Source organism: Poecilia latipinna, unplaced genomic scaffold, assembly GCF_001443285.1.
Source record: "Poecilia latipinna isolate Pla-1442-1.1 unplaced genomic scaffold, P_latipinna-1.0 Scaffold453, whole genome shotgun sequence".
In the NCBI taxonomy this organism is placed as follows: domain Eukaryota; kingdom Metazoa; phylum Chordata; class Actinopteri; order Cyprinodontiformes; family Poeciliidae; genus Poecilia; species Poecilia latipinna.
Window position 1 is genome coordinate 305,366 of NW_015113069.1, and position 17,095 is coordinate 322,460.

The window sequence follows — 17,095 nt, forward strand, 5'->3', positions numbered from 1 at the left end:
CTTCAGACTTCGGTCGTTCGTACTCTTCAGTTTTGGTGATAGAATACGCTTCAGGACTACAGTTAAGGACTTTGGCGTCCAGTTATTTATTTCGTTTTTCGGGAGGAGTTGGTGGAGATGGCGGTCGTCTTACTGCAGGCCCTAGAGCGGACGGAGTTGAACAAACTCCCGAAAGGCGTCCAGAACAAGCTGGAGAAGTTTGTAGCAGACCTGCAGAATGCTAACGAGGCGCTAAAGACGCAGCATGAGCGGTTCAAAGCAGATAGTGGTGAGTAACATCCGCCTAGCCACTATTATAATTCACTGTTATTTGTGTTAAAATGATATAAACCAGTTGTAGACAACTCCTGACTGCTAGAATGTCTTTATTTGTGACGTTCGGTGTACAAACTAATGTCGTGTTTGATCCATTTTTGGATAAAAATCACCCTTTCTGTGCTAGCTGCGGTGCCATGCTAAAGGCTAACTTCGGCGATGGAGAGGGATTCCCACAGGCTCAGAAAACACCTTCTGATCACACAATGCTTAGGAATCTTCTGTTTGAAGGCTGAAATCACAAAATAATGCAAAATATTCTAAAATAATTTTTCGGTCTCTTAACACTATATCAGTATAAACACCCAAGAGAGAGAGAAAAAACAGTGCTAATTCTAAATTAGTTTTTGTGCGGGGGATTTCATTCATGCTGCATGGAAACACTTAAATCTTATAGTCTCTAATATAAAAATATATATCATATATGTTTTAGGAAAATATGGCAGAGAGAAGACATTGTCTAACTTTACATAGTATAGAGTGAAATTATTAAAAGACAGGTAAAGAGAGTTCAAAGAGAGATAAAGTTTGGGAAACAGACCAATGACTGGTACTGAGTGACACAGACATCACCCTACAGACTATGGTAACACACGGTGGTGTAGAAAAAAAGTGTCTTTACTACAAAAATAAATAATGTGTTAATTAAAAATAATTGTCAACATCATAAATTGTGACAAAAGCAGCCATATACATTCATTTTCATTCTGTTACAAATTTGAAGCTCTAATAATATTCCTTTAAGCAATTTACACATTCTTTGTCAACCTTTTTTTCCCACATAAAAAAATACTTTGATATTCTTTTGTATCCCTGCTTACCTGATTAATATTTTGTACCTGCAGAGCAACGATACTTTGACTTTGAGAAACAGCTGACAGAGAGCCAAGAACAGATCCTTTCTGCCACAAACGACCTGCAGATCCTGAAAGAGGAGAATAAAAAACTAAGTGAGTTCTCCTGTATTTATTATGTAACCAGTAAATCGGTTTCCCTACATTGCTAAACGTTTGATCTGAATGTTTCTCTTTGTGCAGATGAAGAGCTGAGCTCTCTGAAAGGAACAGAGGATGAGACCAGTGAAGAAAAACGACCACAACAGGTAAAGGAAATGAACAGTTTCCAAACCTAATGTTATTACTCCTCTCCCTGGTTGGTACTGATGGCTGATTAATTAGCTGGATGTGACGGCTCTGCTCCTAAATATGATTAACATAATTTATTATTCCATTCAAAGTTATGTGATCTATTCTTATCTCTATTTTAAATTTCTTTTCTAACCTTTTTGTCAGGATGAATTAATTAGTCCAAGAATATATCTTTTTTAAACCCAAAATGAAATTAATTACATAAATATTTATTTAAAAAATGGGTTCAAGGTAGATTCAGTGTGTGGATAATGTGGGTCATTATGCAAATACAGCCAAACACAGTTATTTGTGGTCAGATGACACTTGAACTTACATCAGCATTTGGTCAAATGAAGCTTTGTTATAAACAAACATGGTTGTGTTAAATGTGTGTTTTTAAGGTTTTTTGTTAGATCAATAAAGTCGTTCAAATTTTTTTTGTTTTAATCACTGAAACAATAACAAATTAGATTTTTTCACTGTTATAGTACTGCATCTGTGTATTTTTTTTTTTTTTTTTTTGCAGCAAACCAAGGCAAAGTATGAAATTGAGGCGGAGAAGAGAGAACTGGAGAGGCTGCTGGAGAAGAGAACGCAGGAGGTGGAGAACCTGACAGGTAACTTTGTCATTCAGGTCCTTGTTGAAATATTACAATGTGCTAATACGGCTTGATTTCTATTATTTTTCAAGAGATGCTTTCTCATCTCAGGTTTTTGTTTTGTAGCTGCAGAAGACTTGCCTTATTTCTCCTAAATTTGTGACATTTGTGTTTTTAGAGGACATGAAACGTCTGAATGAGAAGCTGACCGACACCAACAAACTAAAGATGGAGCTCCAGCTAAAGCTGGATGAAATACAGTCATCTACAGCCTCTGTGCAGGTCTGACAGCTTTTCTTCCGGTTCACAACGATGTACTACTTCTTACTGGTCTGTCGCATAAAATCCACTCGATGGGATTAAGGGTGTTAATGCTTTTACAAGGCAGTTTTACGAAGCCTAAGAGGCAGTTTACCTTCTAAAAGACAATATATCGCTGTAATTGTAGCACCGAGAGAAACGAATGGAGCAGGAGAAAGAGCTGCTGGAGAAGAAAGTTGATTGGTTAACTGCAGAGCTGTCGACCAAAACTGAGGAGTTACTGGACACCAACAGAGAGAAGGGGAAGGAGATACTGGAGCTGCAGGGCAGTCTGCAGAGCAGCAACGAGCAGGTGGCGAACAGCTAAACACAGATACGCTTCAGGCTTCTATGTTAGGGTTGGGTTTTGTTGTTCTGTTTAGCTTCCTAATGTCTTGTAATATTTCTCTTCAACAGGTGAGCAGACTTGAAAGTCAGCTCACTTCTCTGAAAGAACTTGGTGAAAGCCAAAGTAAAAGAGCTGAAGATCTCAACAACAAACTGAAACAGGTAATTAGTCCTAGTCCTACATATGTACACTTGTTTTTAAGAGATTCCCCCCCTTATGTATGCTTATTTTTTTTTTCCTTTACCATCTGTCCCTCAAGGCAAAGGATGAACAGGTTGCTATGGAGGAGAAATATCGCGTTGAGCTCAACGCTCATGTAAAGTTGTCATCACTCTATAAGGTCAGAACCACTTAAATCTTAAAGCTCTTGATTACTGAGCACTAATTATTAAAAAAGAAAACTCGATGTGGGGTGATTCCTTCTGCAGGGAGCAGCGACTGACATGGAGGCAAAGAACCAGGAGCTGAGCAGAGCAGTGGAGGAGCTCAGCAAGCTGGTCAAAGAGACGGGAGAAGGTAGAACCTCTGAGTTCTGTTTTTTTTTTTTTTTTTTTCTTTAGTTTTCCATATAGCATTCATCTCTGATAACCTGCGATTGACCGACGTTACGACTTTTCAGCTAACAAGGGTCTGGAGAAGAAAGTTTCAGATGCTGAAGAGCAAAAAGTCAGAGTCGAGGCAGAACTCAGAGAGAAGATAAAGAAAATGGAGAAGGAGCTGGAAAATGCAACGACAAAGGCTGCCGGAAAAAACTGCTGTACGAATATTCACTCGCACGCTTTGCAGATGCCCGTGTTCGTTCTGTTGAAGGTGGAGCGTAGCAGTGCTAACTTTAGCGCTTATGTTCTGTGTTTTCCTCGTGCAGGCGGGTCGTCTTTGACAGAGGAGCAGCTGGACTCCATGTGTCCATCAGCCGCTGCCATCGCTGCAATTGTCAAGCCTGGCATGAAATTTTTCGATGTAAGAAATAAACCCAATTAACTGAAGTTGATTTTTGTACAGTTTTGGCTTAATTACTGCTCTAGTTGATCACCTACGAAATCAGCTTATGATTATTTCAGTAATCGATTAATTGTTTCAGCTTAGTTTGGCTAGAAATCAACATACATTTCTTTATTTCCAACCACTGAGAGAGTTTGGAGTTGAGTTTTTTTTTTTTATATTCAGACACCACTTTCCTGAGTAAAACATTCCCCGTCTGTGTTTCCCTTAGCTATATAACGCATACGCAGAGTGTCAGACCCAGCTGCAGCTTGAGAAGCAGGAGACGAGGAGGGTGAGCAAAGTCTTGGATGAAATAGTCCAGGAGGTGGAGTCCAAAGCTCCAGTGCTCAAGCGACAGAGAGAGGAGTATGAGAGCATGCAGAGGTCAATGGCTTCCCTATGCAACAAACTGGAACAAGCTCGAACGGTGCGTCAAGTTATTTGCCCATGAATTTATTCACTTGGTGGCATTAAGTGACGTCTTTCATAAATGGCAAAAACATTTTACGCCACCAGGAGATCTACCGTCTGCAAAAAGAGAAAGATGAAGCCAAGCAGAGCTACGACGCCATGGAGAGAGAGAAACTAAAGGCTGAGAGGCAACTGGAGGATTCGTCTGCACAGGTATCAGATATCCAGTGTGAATTCATAGCAGTAACCCAGATCTGGAGTTTAACGTGTTAAACCCACCTGGCCCAGCTGTGCAATCTCCTGGTCGAGTTGGAAGAAGCGCGCGGCAATCAGGTGTCCAAAGACGACGGCAGCTCCTCCGACATTTCCAGCACCTCGGAGGTGAACAGCTCGAGCCAGCTGTCGTTTCGCAGCGTGATGGAGCTGCAGAGACAGAACCAAAGCCTGCTGGGAAGACTACGGGAGCTGGAGGAGGAGAAGAGCAGGGAGCGGTCCAGGGAGGAAAACGCACGGTAAGAAATAAATCAGTAGGTTTAATTTCATTGGAAGCGTTTCACAGACATTCTAAAAGAAAAGGCCTTCTTCTTTCTCTTCTTTTATCTCTGGTTGTAGCACAACGGAGCTGGAGTCTGTTGTGGATAAACTACAGAAGGAGGTGGAGCAGCTGAGAGAGCAGAGGAACCAGCAGAAACAGCTGGCCGACTCCAACGCTCGGCAGAGGGACATGTTCAAGGCTCTGCTGTCTCAGAGCACTGGCTTCAGCTTACCTCCTCAAGGTGACACCAGAGCTCTGATGGAAATATCCACTATTGTCCCTTATTGTACCAACAAAGGGGCAGACAAATGTAGTTCCAGAATTTTTTTTTAAATAAAAACAAGAATAAGAAAATGTACAGAAATGGCAAATTTACAACTTAAAATCATACTCTGATTAAACGAAAGATGCAACTGGAAGCATCTAATTAACAGAGGTCATAATTTCTTGTTTTTGTTGACAGGTCAGGAGTTGGTCCTCCGTCCTTCCGCCCCGGCTACTCGCTCCACTCCTCAGAGAGCCGCAGCCGCAGAGTCCAGCCAGACCGCTCACACAAAAGCTGCTCTAAAACAGGTTCGTGTTTTCACAATGCTTGGTTCTTTCCCTCATTTTATTGTTCTAACACGGTGAACGGATTACGGAAATCTCCTTCCAGTCTCCGCTCTGAAAGTAAATCTGTTCATTTCCAGCTCAACGACTCTTTCACCTTGTATAAGAAGGAGAAGGCTGAGAATGACCGGATGCTGAACGAAACTAACGACCGACTGCAGAAGCAGCTGGGGGAGCTCCGCTCCAGCCACGCCAAACTCACTTCGCAGCTGGACTTTAGTAACAAGAGGTTTGTTTTTGTTTTTGAAAAAAAAAAAAAAAATCCTGTTTCTGTCCTCAACTCCTAAAACATGTGTGCATCTATTTGTCCAGGTATGAGATTCTTCAGGAAACCGTGTCAGCTTACCGCAGAGAGATCAACGCGCTACAGAAGAGTAACCAAACAATGGCCGCCACAGCTCAGCGGCATGAGCACAACATCCATACGATGGTCCTGGACCTGAGGAAGGCCAATGAAAAACTGGCACTGGAACAGGTGAGGAGGGAGAAGAAGAATATTGGGAATATTGTTTTAAGTTTAAACATCAGTTTGTATTGGAGCTTTCACAACTGGGAGCAAACGCTAATTTGTTGGATTGATGTATTAAAACTGCAAGACTTTAACACGTCAGCAATAACCATGTTTTATTGGCTTTTTCGAATACTTGATTTGAGATTAAATTTAGGAATTCATAACTTAAAGGCCTGAGAAAATGGAAGAAAATAAAACTTGAGTCACAATAGAGACTTTATTTTTAGTGGATAATTTTTGAAATTTTAATTTCAGCAATTAATTAGTTTCAATCAAATCAATATTTTTTGTATACCTACATTTGTCTTCATAAAAGGATGACGTCTACCAAGTCTTATCCACATTTTAGCAGAAAAAAAAATGCTAGTTACAACTTTGAAAAGGTGGATTTGACAAGACTTGACCTTTGAATAGTTCACTATCTTTTGTAAAGTTTATATTTTACTTTTTCTCTCATCTGACTTTGCATTCATTTGTTGCTTTCTTTTTTTGCTTTATCTTTTAGCAAATACAGATATTTATTTTTTTTTAGTTAAATAAAACTTTACATTTGCCAGTTTATTTTGAGATCTTTTTCTTGAACTCTTGAAACAAGTTTTAACAAACTTCATTGCCAGATTGTGTTTATACCAGTAAGTCTGGTAAGATAAAAGTTGTGGATTTATTTCTGTACGTCATCAGTTTATGAACCACTAACAAGGACTGCGTTTTCTTTTCCCATCTTCCCGTTGATCTGCAGGTGCGTGTGGAGAACCTGACTAAAGAGAGAGACATGTTGCGGCAGGCAGAGTGTCGGCTCAGTAAAGAGAAGGAAGCCGTCCTGGCTGAGCAACGCAACCAGAACCTTCTGCTGACCAACCTGAAGACCATACAGGTATCGAACCAAACTGGATCCCTTTTTTTTTCCTCTCTTCCTGTTTTACTAGGAAGGCTTTTTGGTGACTGTTTAAAATTAAATATTTCATCTAATTCAGTAAATTTCTTTTCTGATAATACACACTCATTTTCTTTTGAATCGTCTAATTTTGTTTTTGCTTTTCTCAAGTTGGCCATGGAGCGTACAGAGACAGAGACGCGTCAGCGACTTAACAACAAAATCGAACAGCTGGAGGCTGAACTGGCCTCAATAAAGGCCAAGCTGGAGGAGGAAGTTGCTCAGAGACACGCCCTCGGACGAACCATGGATGTACATAAAATGTTTCTTTCTTTCTTTTTTTCTTTCCTTCTTAAGGATTGTTAAGCACAGCGTAGCTAGATCTTCAAGCACTATTTACTATAATTGTTTTTATTCTGCTCCTTCCTCCTGGATTCTAGGCCCAGTTATTGGAAGCAAAGAAGCAGCTGGAGACACAAAACATCTTGCTGCAGAAGACCAAGGAGCTGCTGCGTGGCTCTGAGCAGCAGGTGACCGCGCTGAAAGCTCAGCTGGCGTCTGCGTCCTCCTCCGAAGCCGCCACCGCCTCCAGCATCACAACCACCCCGATTATCCGATCTGCCGCCCTGCGGGCTCCACTCAGAGGTGCGTATGTTTGCACGTGATACGTCCAGCTCTTAGAGACAAACCTTTGAGTTTCGGTGATGACGGTGTTTGCGGCTCTGCTCGTCTCCCGCAGTGCACTCCCCAGTCCCAGCAGCCTCTCCGCAGCCCAGCCAATCAGAGCAGGAGCTTTCGGACCTGAAGGCTCAACTACGAAGTGCCGAGGAACAGAACGCTGAGCTGGCGGAGCAGCTGAAGAACGCTAACGCCACGGTGGAACAGTACCGATCTGTAGTTCTAACTCTGGAAGACAGCTTGAAGAAAGAAAAGGAGGTAGACGACACAATCATCCCAAGTTTTCTGAATGTAGTAAAGTAAACACAGACGTACTCAATGTTTCCGTCTTTTCTTCAGTCGCGCTCTCCTCTGGAGGTCCGAGTGAAGCAGTCAGAGGATGTGCAGAAGCAGCTGGAGAAGAAGATGCTAGAGGTGGAGAAGCTGAAGCAGCAGGAGCTGGAGGAGAGGAAGAAGGCTGTGGATGCGGTGGAGAAACAGGTAAGACGGTACAGGAGGAGATGAGGGGCCACCTGCTCCCTTTGGCATTTTAAGACAATGTCTTCCTGAAACCGAACAAGATTTTAGATTAACTCAGTGATCCACTCTGATATTATCCAGAGTAGCAGCACTAAAAGGCGATGCAAACTTCTCATGCTCATCAGTTTTTCTAAAAACTGTCATCAGTGAAAAACACTACTTAAACAACTTTTCAGTATATTTTTTAAATATTTTCTGTCAGAAAAAACAAACCTTTTTAGATCTGCTGACAACATACTCATTTAGGGTGTTTTAGCACCTCGTAGTTCAGTAGACTCAGTTCAGTTGGGGACAAAAGCTCCAACATTTGTTACATTTTCAGCTGGTGTGGTTCCCTTTCAAACAAACCAAACCCTTTGAAAATCCTTTTCCTCTCTTCACTTGTGGAGGAGAGGACAAGGATTTTCTGCAGAAGGAAACGTAATAAAAACCTCTGAAGAAGACACCGAGTACAACTTCATCACAAAATGTCAACAAAATAATGGAGCAGCGTCAGATTTTAGCGATTGTGGGATTTCTCTTTTGTCTTTGGCCAAAAACTCTACAAGTAATTTTTCCTGCTAGTCCTCGACTCTTGGATTTGTATTAGTTTGGTGTTCACATTTGAATTCGAACCGGACCAGAGTTCACTTCAACTGAACCGAGACCGAGGTTTGTTGTTGGAGCAGAGTTTGCTTTTTTGGTTAGCGCCAGAGTTTGATTGCACATTCGCACCTCGTCAAACAAACCGGACTTTCTAGACCAACGAACTAGAATCTGATTAAAGTGGATTAAACAAGGCTGGTGGGAACGCACCCTTAAAATATCGACCCTCACTTAGATTAATAAGAACACTTTTAATTGCTTAGTTGGGTGTTTATTTGATAAATGTTTTCTTGTGTATTTTCTAGCCTGTTGTAGTTATAGATGAGTCATTCGGAGTGAGTCTAAACCTGATTTGTTTGTCGAGGTTTTGGAGCTGCAGCGCCATCTGAAGGCCAGTCAGACAGAACAGCAGGACGCCCTAGAGAGAGCTGCCGCCGCCGTCACACAGGAACAGAAAGCCACACAGAACAGCCTGCTACAGGTCCACTTTAAAGAAACCAGCTTCTTAAAATTCCAGCTTGATCTGTCCAGAAATCAGGCTTCACTCAAACTCTGTTCTTCCCTCAGACTAAGCTAGCTGGCGAGGCGCAGGCCAAGTACGAACGAGAGCTGATGCTTCATGCTGCCGATGTGGAGGCTCTGCAGCAGCTGAAGAAAACATTCCAGCAGGAAGCGGCACGCAAGAGGGAGATCGAAGAAGAACTGAAGAAAGCTACCTCCCTCCTACAAGTCAAAACTAATGTCTGGAGTACAATGGAGAAGCGACTAAAGGTGCAGCCGTCTTTGATGTGTTCTTAGGCTGAAAGATATATATAACATTAGCCTTTGATTGGTCGAAACAAATTTACTTCCACTCTTTTGCAGGAAGAGCTGTCCAGTATGAAATCTCGCTTTGAGGAACTGGGAAAACAAAATACTCTCCTGCACCAGGAGATGGATGAAATGGCTGCCAGGAGTCGCCAGCAGCAGCAGCAGCAGCAGCAGCAGCTGGACCTTTCGTTTAGTGAGGAAGGGAAAACCACTGAACAGATTCTGGAAATCCTTAGGTGAGCTGGGGTCACTGCATCTGCTTTAGCACGAGTGTTGCCAAATAATTATGCAACTTCTTAACCAAAAATGACTTTTTTGAGAATAATTAACTCCTTGATCATTAAGGTTAATATGTGGTCCAGTGGATTTTAGTTGGTTTTTCTTCCAGCTAAAGGGGTTATTTCATTTTTTTTTATTTTTTTTTTATCTCAAGTTCTTTCTTGGTTTTGAATCCTGGGTTGTTTGGATTGGATGCCAAATAAAGCACTGTTTTTTGTATACCGTATTTTCCGCACTATAAGGCTCACCTAAAAACCTTCAATTTCCTCAAAAGCCAACAGTGCGCCTTATAATCCGGTGCGCTTTATGGAACAATATTGAGCCACAACAGGTCTAGCAACTACGGTAAGCAGCCGCCGACTTCATTTTCGCTCCTAGAAGAAGCGTGCAGTGCATGCTGGGATAGTTGTCAGAACGCTGGTTTATTAATAGAGTTTGACTGACCTATCAACCTACTGACCGTCTAGAATCAGGTCGTCTGAAGGTCATTTAGCACCACGTTCTCCACGAACATGCTGTGCGCCAACGGAGAAGGGTGGCCATCGTCCGGCCACGCCCCGGCCCAGTCGAGGAAGGCTCTCCTCGCCGACCGGAGTCGGACTGTTTTGTTGATATTCACTTTAGTGCAGCTCCATCTAGTGGATGTATAACGTAACTTCAGCCTCTTCTGTAGCGTCTATTCTATGCGCCTTATAGTGCGGAAAATACAGTATTTTGGGAATTGAAATGAAGCTATTATGAATCATAAGCTGTGGTTTATGAAATTTTTATTTTCAGTCCAGATTTCTGAGGTGTTAACCGTTTTTCCTGTCCACTGATGGAGTAAAACAGCAGTGCTTTAGTGATTGTTTTACTTTGTGCCAGGTAAAGGTTGCCGAGTTCAGTGTGTTTGCGTGTTGTTCAGGTTTGTGCGTCGCGAGAAGGAGATTGCCGTCGCTCAGTGCGAGGCGTCTGAAGGAGAGGCTCTTCGCTACAAACAGCAAGTCGAGCACAAAGACAGAGAACTGAAGGAGCTGCAGGAAGCTCTAAATGCCGAGAGGGAGAGGATGCAAGTACGAGACTGAATGACTTCTTTGACCTTTTTTATCCTTTTGTCTTGCCTTTGACAAATGCAGAAATGCTTTTCAGGAAAAGTAAAGCCAGAATAAATAGTAATGATAAATGTCTGGTGGTCTAAACTTTCCCCAGTTGACCAGCAAGACTCTGTGTGAGCAGCAGGAACAGCTGAAGAAGATGGAGAGCATCAGTGCTCTGCAAGAAACCAACAGGATGCTGAAACTGGACCGAGATAAGCTGGAGCTGGAGCTTCAGCAGGCTCAGGCTAAAGTAAGAACCAAGCGCTAACTTTCATACTTACAATGAAAAGAGTATCATTGGTATTTCAGTTGTACTGAAATGTTGCATTACAGATGCTTAATTGAAGACATTTAAGACGTTGATCATAAATGCTTTCTTCCTTCAAGGTAACAAAGCTACAGTCAGACATCGCCCCCCTGCATAACTCTCTGTCCATACTGTCGGAGAAAAATGGCTCCCTGCAGGCTGACAAGAGGCTGCTGGAGGACGACCTCAAACGCTGGAAGGCTAAAGTTCAAGTAAGAAGGAAACGGTTGCTCTTTTGGTGTTTTTTCAACAGTGGTCCAGGTCTCAGCTGTAGAATAGGTTTTGTGTTATAATGTGGGAAAACTTAGAATGTTCTAGAGTTTTTGAGTCCGTCTTCAAATAGCAAACAAGCCTGGCTGCATTTTCAAATGTCCATCGAAGGTCCCACACTTGCGTCTCTCCTTCATGCTGTAAATTCTTATTGAACTGTTTTCTTATTTGTGCTTTAAAAATGAGCTAAAAAAAGGCTAAAATTGTGCAGAATAGTAGAAAATCAGGTGAACTCAAAGATTTATCGGGTAACAAGGTTTCTTTTTAGTTGCCATTTTACAGAACTTGGATATTTGTGTGAATGGAAAATTATTCTTGTCTTTACATATATGTACTTGTGGTGTGTTTTTTTTTCCACTGTGTTGCTGTCTCTGTCTTAATTTCTTTTCAGTTTGAGTAAATTTCAGTCTTTGTGTCCACAGCACCTGGTCAGCCAACAAAAAGAGGGAGACGCTGAGGAGAAACAGAAGATCACAGCTGAAAAAGAGGCACAGCAGAAACGCGTAGCGCAGCTTATTGAAGAGGCGGCTAAGCTGAGGACCGAGCTGGCCAGGTACAACACGCCTCACTGCCGCACTTTGTGGAGCTGCAGAACACAAAGAGGCACACGGTTTTATTTTTGCTCCTCTGGTTCTGTTTTGTGATTTAGATCCAACGCCAGCAGTAATTCAGCTCAGGCGCAGCTTCAAGGGCTCAAAGACTCCGTGGTCCGCTTGACATCGGAAAAAGATTCTCTGAAGAAAGACCTGGAAACCAAAAACAATGAAATTCTGGAGAAGAACAGGACCATCACTCAGGTGAAGAAGATTGGACGCCGCTACAAGACTCAGTACGAGGAGCTGAAAGCCCAGAATGATAAGGTAGGATGGAGATCCTGGAAGCACTTTGGTCAAATAACGATTGATGGCCTGATATTAATCAATACAGAGATATAATACCTTTTATATGCTTATTTCCACTAATACTGGTGCTTATCAACTGGTTGTGTGTGAAGAATTTATGTTAAAAATGGATTCATTTCAGCCCGAGCCTATAGAAATTGTTTTACTTTTGTGAACATCTGACACAGCTTCACTTTTTACTTTGCTTCTATAAAAAATCTAAATGTAGTTCTAAATATCTAATTCAATTTTTACCAGCAGTGGAGTTAAAAAATATGTTATTTAGTTTAGATTATGTCTACCTAATTTCATGGCTTCGGGTTTTAGTCGTGGAATAACGTCTCTCTAAAGCAGTGTTGTAATTTTATTGGGTATTTTAATTGTTCCTCTCTTTATTTCTGTTTAATCTTTGACCTATGCTAATGGAGTAGAAACCTCTGTGACTTTACAGACCTAATGTTGAAGAGAGTGAATGAAAGATGCAGTGATTAACAATCAGTTTGGGTTCCAGACGGCCGGGGAAACTTCTGGAAAGGACGACCTGAAGAAGACCCAGGATGAGATACAAACTCTGAAGGAGGAAGCTCAGAAAAGGCAGGCGGAGGTGAGTTCAAAAGATGGATGCAATTTAAGAGTTTGTGAAAAAGGGAGCATCATTTGGGGAAAAAAATTAGACATACATGGTTAATTTAGTTAAGCATTCCTCATTTAGGATTTTCCTGAGCAGAACCAAGTATGTTGAGTTAAAATGGCATTCTTAGCTCATTTAGACAAAGAATTTGATAAAGAAGGGTTATAACTCATTTGGAAATTTAGTCCTTTTATCCCTCAAATAGCTGTGAATGTTATTACATTTTATAGATGCAAATTCTCTGTAAAATATGGATATAATTTACAAATATTTAGTTTGACTCCAGATCATGTTTGTGTAATTATTTGTACGAGATGATTTTGGGGAAAGCACAGTGACCTTTTAATGCTTTTTTTGTTTGTTTGTTTTGTTTTCCTCCATCAGGCTCAGAAGTTTCAGCAGGACTTGGAAGCGGCTCAGAAGGAACATCAGCAGAGCAAAGAAAAACTCCAGGAGCTCCAAACGCAGCTCACGCAGAGCCAGAACGAGCTGACACAGGTGACACACACAGACAGAAAGATGCTTATTTGTGTTATTTTGCATTCTACTGTGCTCCAGTGGTTAGCACTACTGTAATCCCAAACTGTGGTCTCACCACATGCAGTTTGCATGTTCTCTCCGTGAATGAAAGAGTGAAATTCATTTTAAATGTGCGGTTTAAAAGCTTTTTTTTTTTTTTTTTTTTAAACAGCGTATTGGGGATGGACGATATGCAAAATTTTCCCAACCGATATTTGTTAGTCAAATAAATGATGATGGGTCATATATTTGCTCAGGAGACATTTGGACTTTGTAAACATACACAGACTGATTTGACAATTTAGAACAAAAATGTCCAAAAGTGGAGGAATTGGTTGCCAAAATATACAGAGTTGCCTGTTTGGGATTGCTTTGGTTTTAAAGAGCTAAACCACAGGATGTTTGTTAGCGCAGTTTCAGCAAAGGACTTGTAGCTGCACAAGTTTTACACTTAAAGGTGAACATGCTTGTTTTCCTTGTCAAACTATTTCCAAAAGAAAATTCCTGTTTTCCTTTTTTTGGCTAATTCCGTATAGTTTTAGATGTTTCCATCAAGTATTTATTTTGAATGTGCCAGCGTGTTTAAAAGAATATGAAACTGCTGCAGAGATTTTTAATTTTTTTAATTTTTTTTTTATGGAAGTGCACACATTCACTGAAGAGTTTTTTTAATGTATTTTTTTCCTACTTGAATCCATGAAACAGGTAGTAATATTCACAGATAGTAATATTCTTCTGTTACCTCTATTTTCCATTGTGGTTATTGTTTAAATAAATGTATTTTCCGTTACAAATCTGAGTAAATAAATTACTGCTGCACTTTGGGGCATTTTGGTGAAAATAAAAGCTTTGCTTGCAGCTGGAAGGAGTTTGTGCGGCATTAAAATGCGTCTTTTGATTCTAATCAAGCATTGTTGGTGTCGCAGTCGAGATTAACCTCGTAAGCCAAAAAGGGCTTGTTGTGACGAAATAAAACTTTGGCTTATTTACTGGGGAAAAACAAAACCGATAAAAGTTTTCCGAGGAGGGGTTTTTGTTTTCTTCTACTGAACTCATCTGAACCGGTTTTGGTTCAAAGTTACAGGTGTAAGCCAGAGATGTGCATAAACTGGTATAAGCTGGAGAGAAACTCAAGGATGAGGAGAACAGAAAGGAAGGTTCTCCCATTCTGAAGGGATATGCAAAATAATTGCATGTTTTTAAGTTTCACTTCTTCTCCAGCTTGATCTCAGGGAATCAATGATTTTTCAATTTACTCTGACTTTCAAGTAAAATATGTAAAGACAAATGCACATTTCTCTGATTGATTCAGTTTCTCTCTCCCATCAATAAGAGCTTATTCAAAACAGGCTCAGCCCATCATTGATGATCTATAAATGTGTCTAGCCTTTGAAAGCGCTTTAGCGCGACACCACATTTCAGCAGGATGCCGTCAGATGTTATCTCTAATTTTAATGGACATAAGCTGCTCAAAATCATTTTTTCCTTTTTTTTTTTACCTGTTTAGGCCCAGTCCCAGCTGACTCAGGCCCAGACCCAGTTGCAGCAGAATCAGAGCCAGCTGGCCCTGAAGCAGAAAGTATTTGACCAATCCAAAAACCAACTTCAGCAGGTGAGACTAAAACCGTTCTAGGACTTTGCTCTGTTTAGTGAAGTAAACAAAACATTTCTCTGTTTACGTTTGTGTTATGTAATTGTGTTTATACTTTTAATACAGCATATCCTTCCCTCCTGATTGTAGACACAGATTAAGCTGAAATCGGTCCAGTCTCTGGCCCAGGCCCGGCAGAACCAGATGCAGCAGATGCAGGAGGAGCTTCAGCAGGCTAAAGAGGCCGTCCAGCAGAACGCTGCTAAAGAGAAGGAGCTCCAGCAGAACCATGGTCAGGAGGTCAGCAACCTGAAGACCTCTCTGAGTCGAGCCGAAAACAAGGTGAGTCAGTTAACTTTTTCTAAACACACCATTTCTTTTTTTAAAAGGTATCTGATCATTTTTCTTCTTCATCTGATGTCCTCCACTAGGTGGCTGAGCTTCAAATCCGACTTGACAACCTGCAGAAGGTTTGCTGCTTCTGATGTGTGCACAAAATATTTTCCAAAAGTTAATTTAATCATGCATGTGTGTAAACAGGCATTGTTTCATAACTCAGTTAAACTTGCATTAGGAGTGTTTACCTGCCAGATCCAGTTGTACATGTTGTGTTCATTTATTTTCTTTTACTTTTTTGTGTGTTTTCAAGACCATTTCTGAGCGTGAAGCAGAGATTATGAAACTGCAGGAGCAGCTAATTGAAGCTAAGCATGCTCATGAAGCTAACCAATCAGCACTTGCCACCCAGATTTCCCAGTCTACCCAGTCTACCCAGGCCAGTGACTCCACAGCCGCTGGAGATTTCAGTCAGACAATGCATGATGAGCTGACCAAACTCAAACAGGAGGTGCTCGCTTTAAATATTATGCAATCCATTCTTGACTGGTTTCTTCTGCACCTTCATGAAGACATAAGTAAAAACAATAGTCGTATTAATGTTTGAATCTTATTTAATTTGTTCTTTCCTGCAGCTTTCTGAGAGTAAGAACAGAGAAGATCAGCTCAAACTGCAGATGGCTGAGAAAGAGGAGAAGACCAAAAAGGCCATTCTGGGAGCCAAATTAAAAATCAACCAAGTAAACAGTAAGTTGGACCTGAAAATATTTTGACGATATAACTAACCGCATGTAGTTGTTTGATTGTTTACGAAGCCTGCTGCATTGAGCGTCTGGACCTTTCACCTGCAGGCGCCAAAGAGCAGCTCAGCCAGGAGAACGAGGAGCTGAAGCAGAGCAAAGAGGAGCTGGAGGTCAGGATGAACGCCCTCAAGTCTCAGTACGAAGGACGACTTCTTCGAATGGACAGAGAGCTGAGAGAACTGAGAGAAACACAAGCGCACTCCGATGGGCGGGAGGAAACTCAGGATCAGGGCGGAGCCAAGGTGCATCATGGACTTCTTCACATAACTACGAATAAAAAAAAAAAACACCCAGTGGTTTTTATTTCACTTTTATTTATTCTTTTTGGTGGTTGTGATTTATTAAAAAGATATTTAAAATATCTTCCAGTTCCTGTGTGGAGTTTTAGACTTCGAGAGGGCATTATCGATACATTACTTGAAAACAGCAATATTATTGTTTATCGGAATAATTTCTGGGACAATTTATAATCCAGTAAAATTTATTGTGATATGGCTATCGAATATGTTTGTTAAAATACTGCATCTTGTTTTATGTGCTAAAATTAGCAGATTCTTCTATACATTTATTGACTTGTTTTGTTTGTTTTGTTTTTTTTATTCTACCTCAGCAGTCGGATCAGCCCAGATCTTCAGACCAGAGACAAATTTCTTTGAAGAGTCCTGCTCAAGACAGGGGAAGGTAACGCCGACGCCTAGGACTTTGCTTTTGTTTTGAATGTTTTGTTGTTGTTTTATGCAGGATTAAATAAACCTCCATTTGGACTCATTAACATGTTGGTTTTCAGGGATGGATGAGAAATGATCCAGAACAGGGCCGTCAACTCATTGTGTTAAAATATCAATAAGTACCTGTTCCTCCAGGATTTTGTGATTTTGTGTTTTTTGCAATCAAAATCACAGATTTTGTGGTGATAATTTGGAAATATTTGCAAGAAAGTTTTACGATATTTGCGCTAATGTATGATAAGCGTGACTGTTTATTACATATCAATTACAAAATATAATGTAGCATCAAGTGAGGCTGAGGCAGCAGTCGCTTAAACTCAAACTCAATGTTTCTGACCAATTTTGAGAAAATTTGGGGTAAAATCAGAAAGAATGTGGCGATTCGTTGAGCCTGTGTGAATTTTTGAATTTTACTGATGTAATTTGGAGTCTAGAGGGCCTCATAAAAACCTACGGCGGGCCAGA

The 17,095-nt window shown here is 41.0% G+C and overlaps 1 protein-coding gene across 2 annotated transcripts in view; it reads left to right on the forward strand.

Moving 5' to 3' along the window:
• tpra (translocated promoter region a, nuclear basket protein) overlaps positions 1-17,095 on the forward strand; it is a 24,118-nt gene continuing 7,023 nt past the window's right edge. Inside the window, exons 1-40 of one of the 2 annotated variants that reach the window (XM_015038814.1) lie at positions 1-268; positions 1,161-1,265; positions 1,353-1,417; positions 1,972-2,062; positions 2,223-2,326; positions 2,493-2,657; positions 2,762-2,854; positions 2,953-3,033; positions 3,122-3,209; positions 3,313-3,450; positions 3,559-3,653; positions 3,907-4,104; positions 4,194-4,301; positions 4,377-4,600; positions 4,701-4,864; positions 5,087-5,196; positions 5,313-5,461; positions 5,545-5,707; positions 6,483-6,617; positions 6,789-6,929; positions 7,058-7,262; positions 7,357-7,553; positions 7,635-7,775; positions 8,764-8,880; positions 8,967-9,170; positions 9,264-9,445; positions 10,393-10,540; positions 10,677-10,814; positions 10,952-11,083; positions 11,564-11,694; positions 11,791-12,001; positions 12,534-12,626; positions 13,038-13,151; positions 14,680-14,784; positions 14,914-15,105; positions 15,195-15,233; positions 15,413-15,610; positions 15,735-15,846; positions 15,951-16,144; positions 16,513-16,583. In XM_015038814.1, coding sequence (XP_014894300.1) covers positions 118-268; positions 1,161-1,265; positions 1,353-1,417; positions 1,972-2,062; positions 2,223-2,326; positions 2,493-2,657; positions 2,762-2,854; positions 2,953-3,033; positions 3,122-3,209; positions 3,313-3,450; positions 3,559-3,653; positions 3,907-4,104; positions 4,194-4,301; positions 4,377-4,600; positions 4,701-4,864; positions 5,087-5,196; positions 5,313-5,461; positions 5,545-5,707; positions 6,483-6,617; positions 6,789-6,929; positions 7,058-7,262; positions 7,357-7,553; positions 7,635-7,775; positions 8,764-8,880; positions 8,967-9,170; positions 9,264-9,445; positions 10,393-10,540; positions 10,677-10,814; positions 10,952-11,083; positions 11,564-11,694; positions 11,791-12,001; positions 12,534-12,626; positions 13,038-13,151; positions 14,680-14,784; positions 14,914-15,105; positions 15,195-15,233; positions 15,413-15,610; positions 15,735-15,846; positions 15,951-16,144; positions 16,513-16,583 — 5,492 coding nt within the window. In that variant the 5' untranslated portion in view covers positions 1-117. The remainder of the gene's footprint in view (positions 269-1,160; positions 1,266-1,352; positions 1,418-1,971; positions 2,063-2,222; positions 2,327-2,492; positions 2,658-2,761; positions 2,855-2,952; positions 3,034-3,121; positions 3,210-3,312; positions 3,451-3,558; positions 3,654-3,906; positions 4,105-4,193; positions 4,302-4,376; positions 4,601-4,700; positions 4,865-5,086; positions 5,197-5,312; positions 5,462-5,544; positions 5,708-6,482; positions 6,618-6,788; positions 6,930-7,057; positions 7,263-7,356; positions 7,554-7,634; positions 7,776-8,763; positions 8,881-8,966; positions 9,171-9,263; positions 9,446-10,392; positions 10,541-10,676; positions 10,815-10,951; positions 11,084-11,563; positions 11,695-11,790; positions 12,002-12,533; positions 12,627-13,037; positions 13,152-14,679; positions 14,785-14,913; positions 15,106-15,194; positions 15,234-15,412; positions 15,611-15,734; positions 15,847-15,950; positions 16,145-16,512; positions 16,584-17,095) is intronic. The other variant, XM_015038815.1, reaches the window with a different exon arrangement.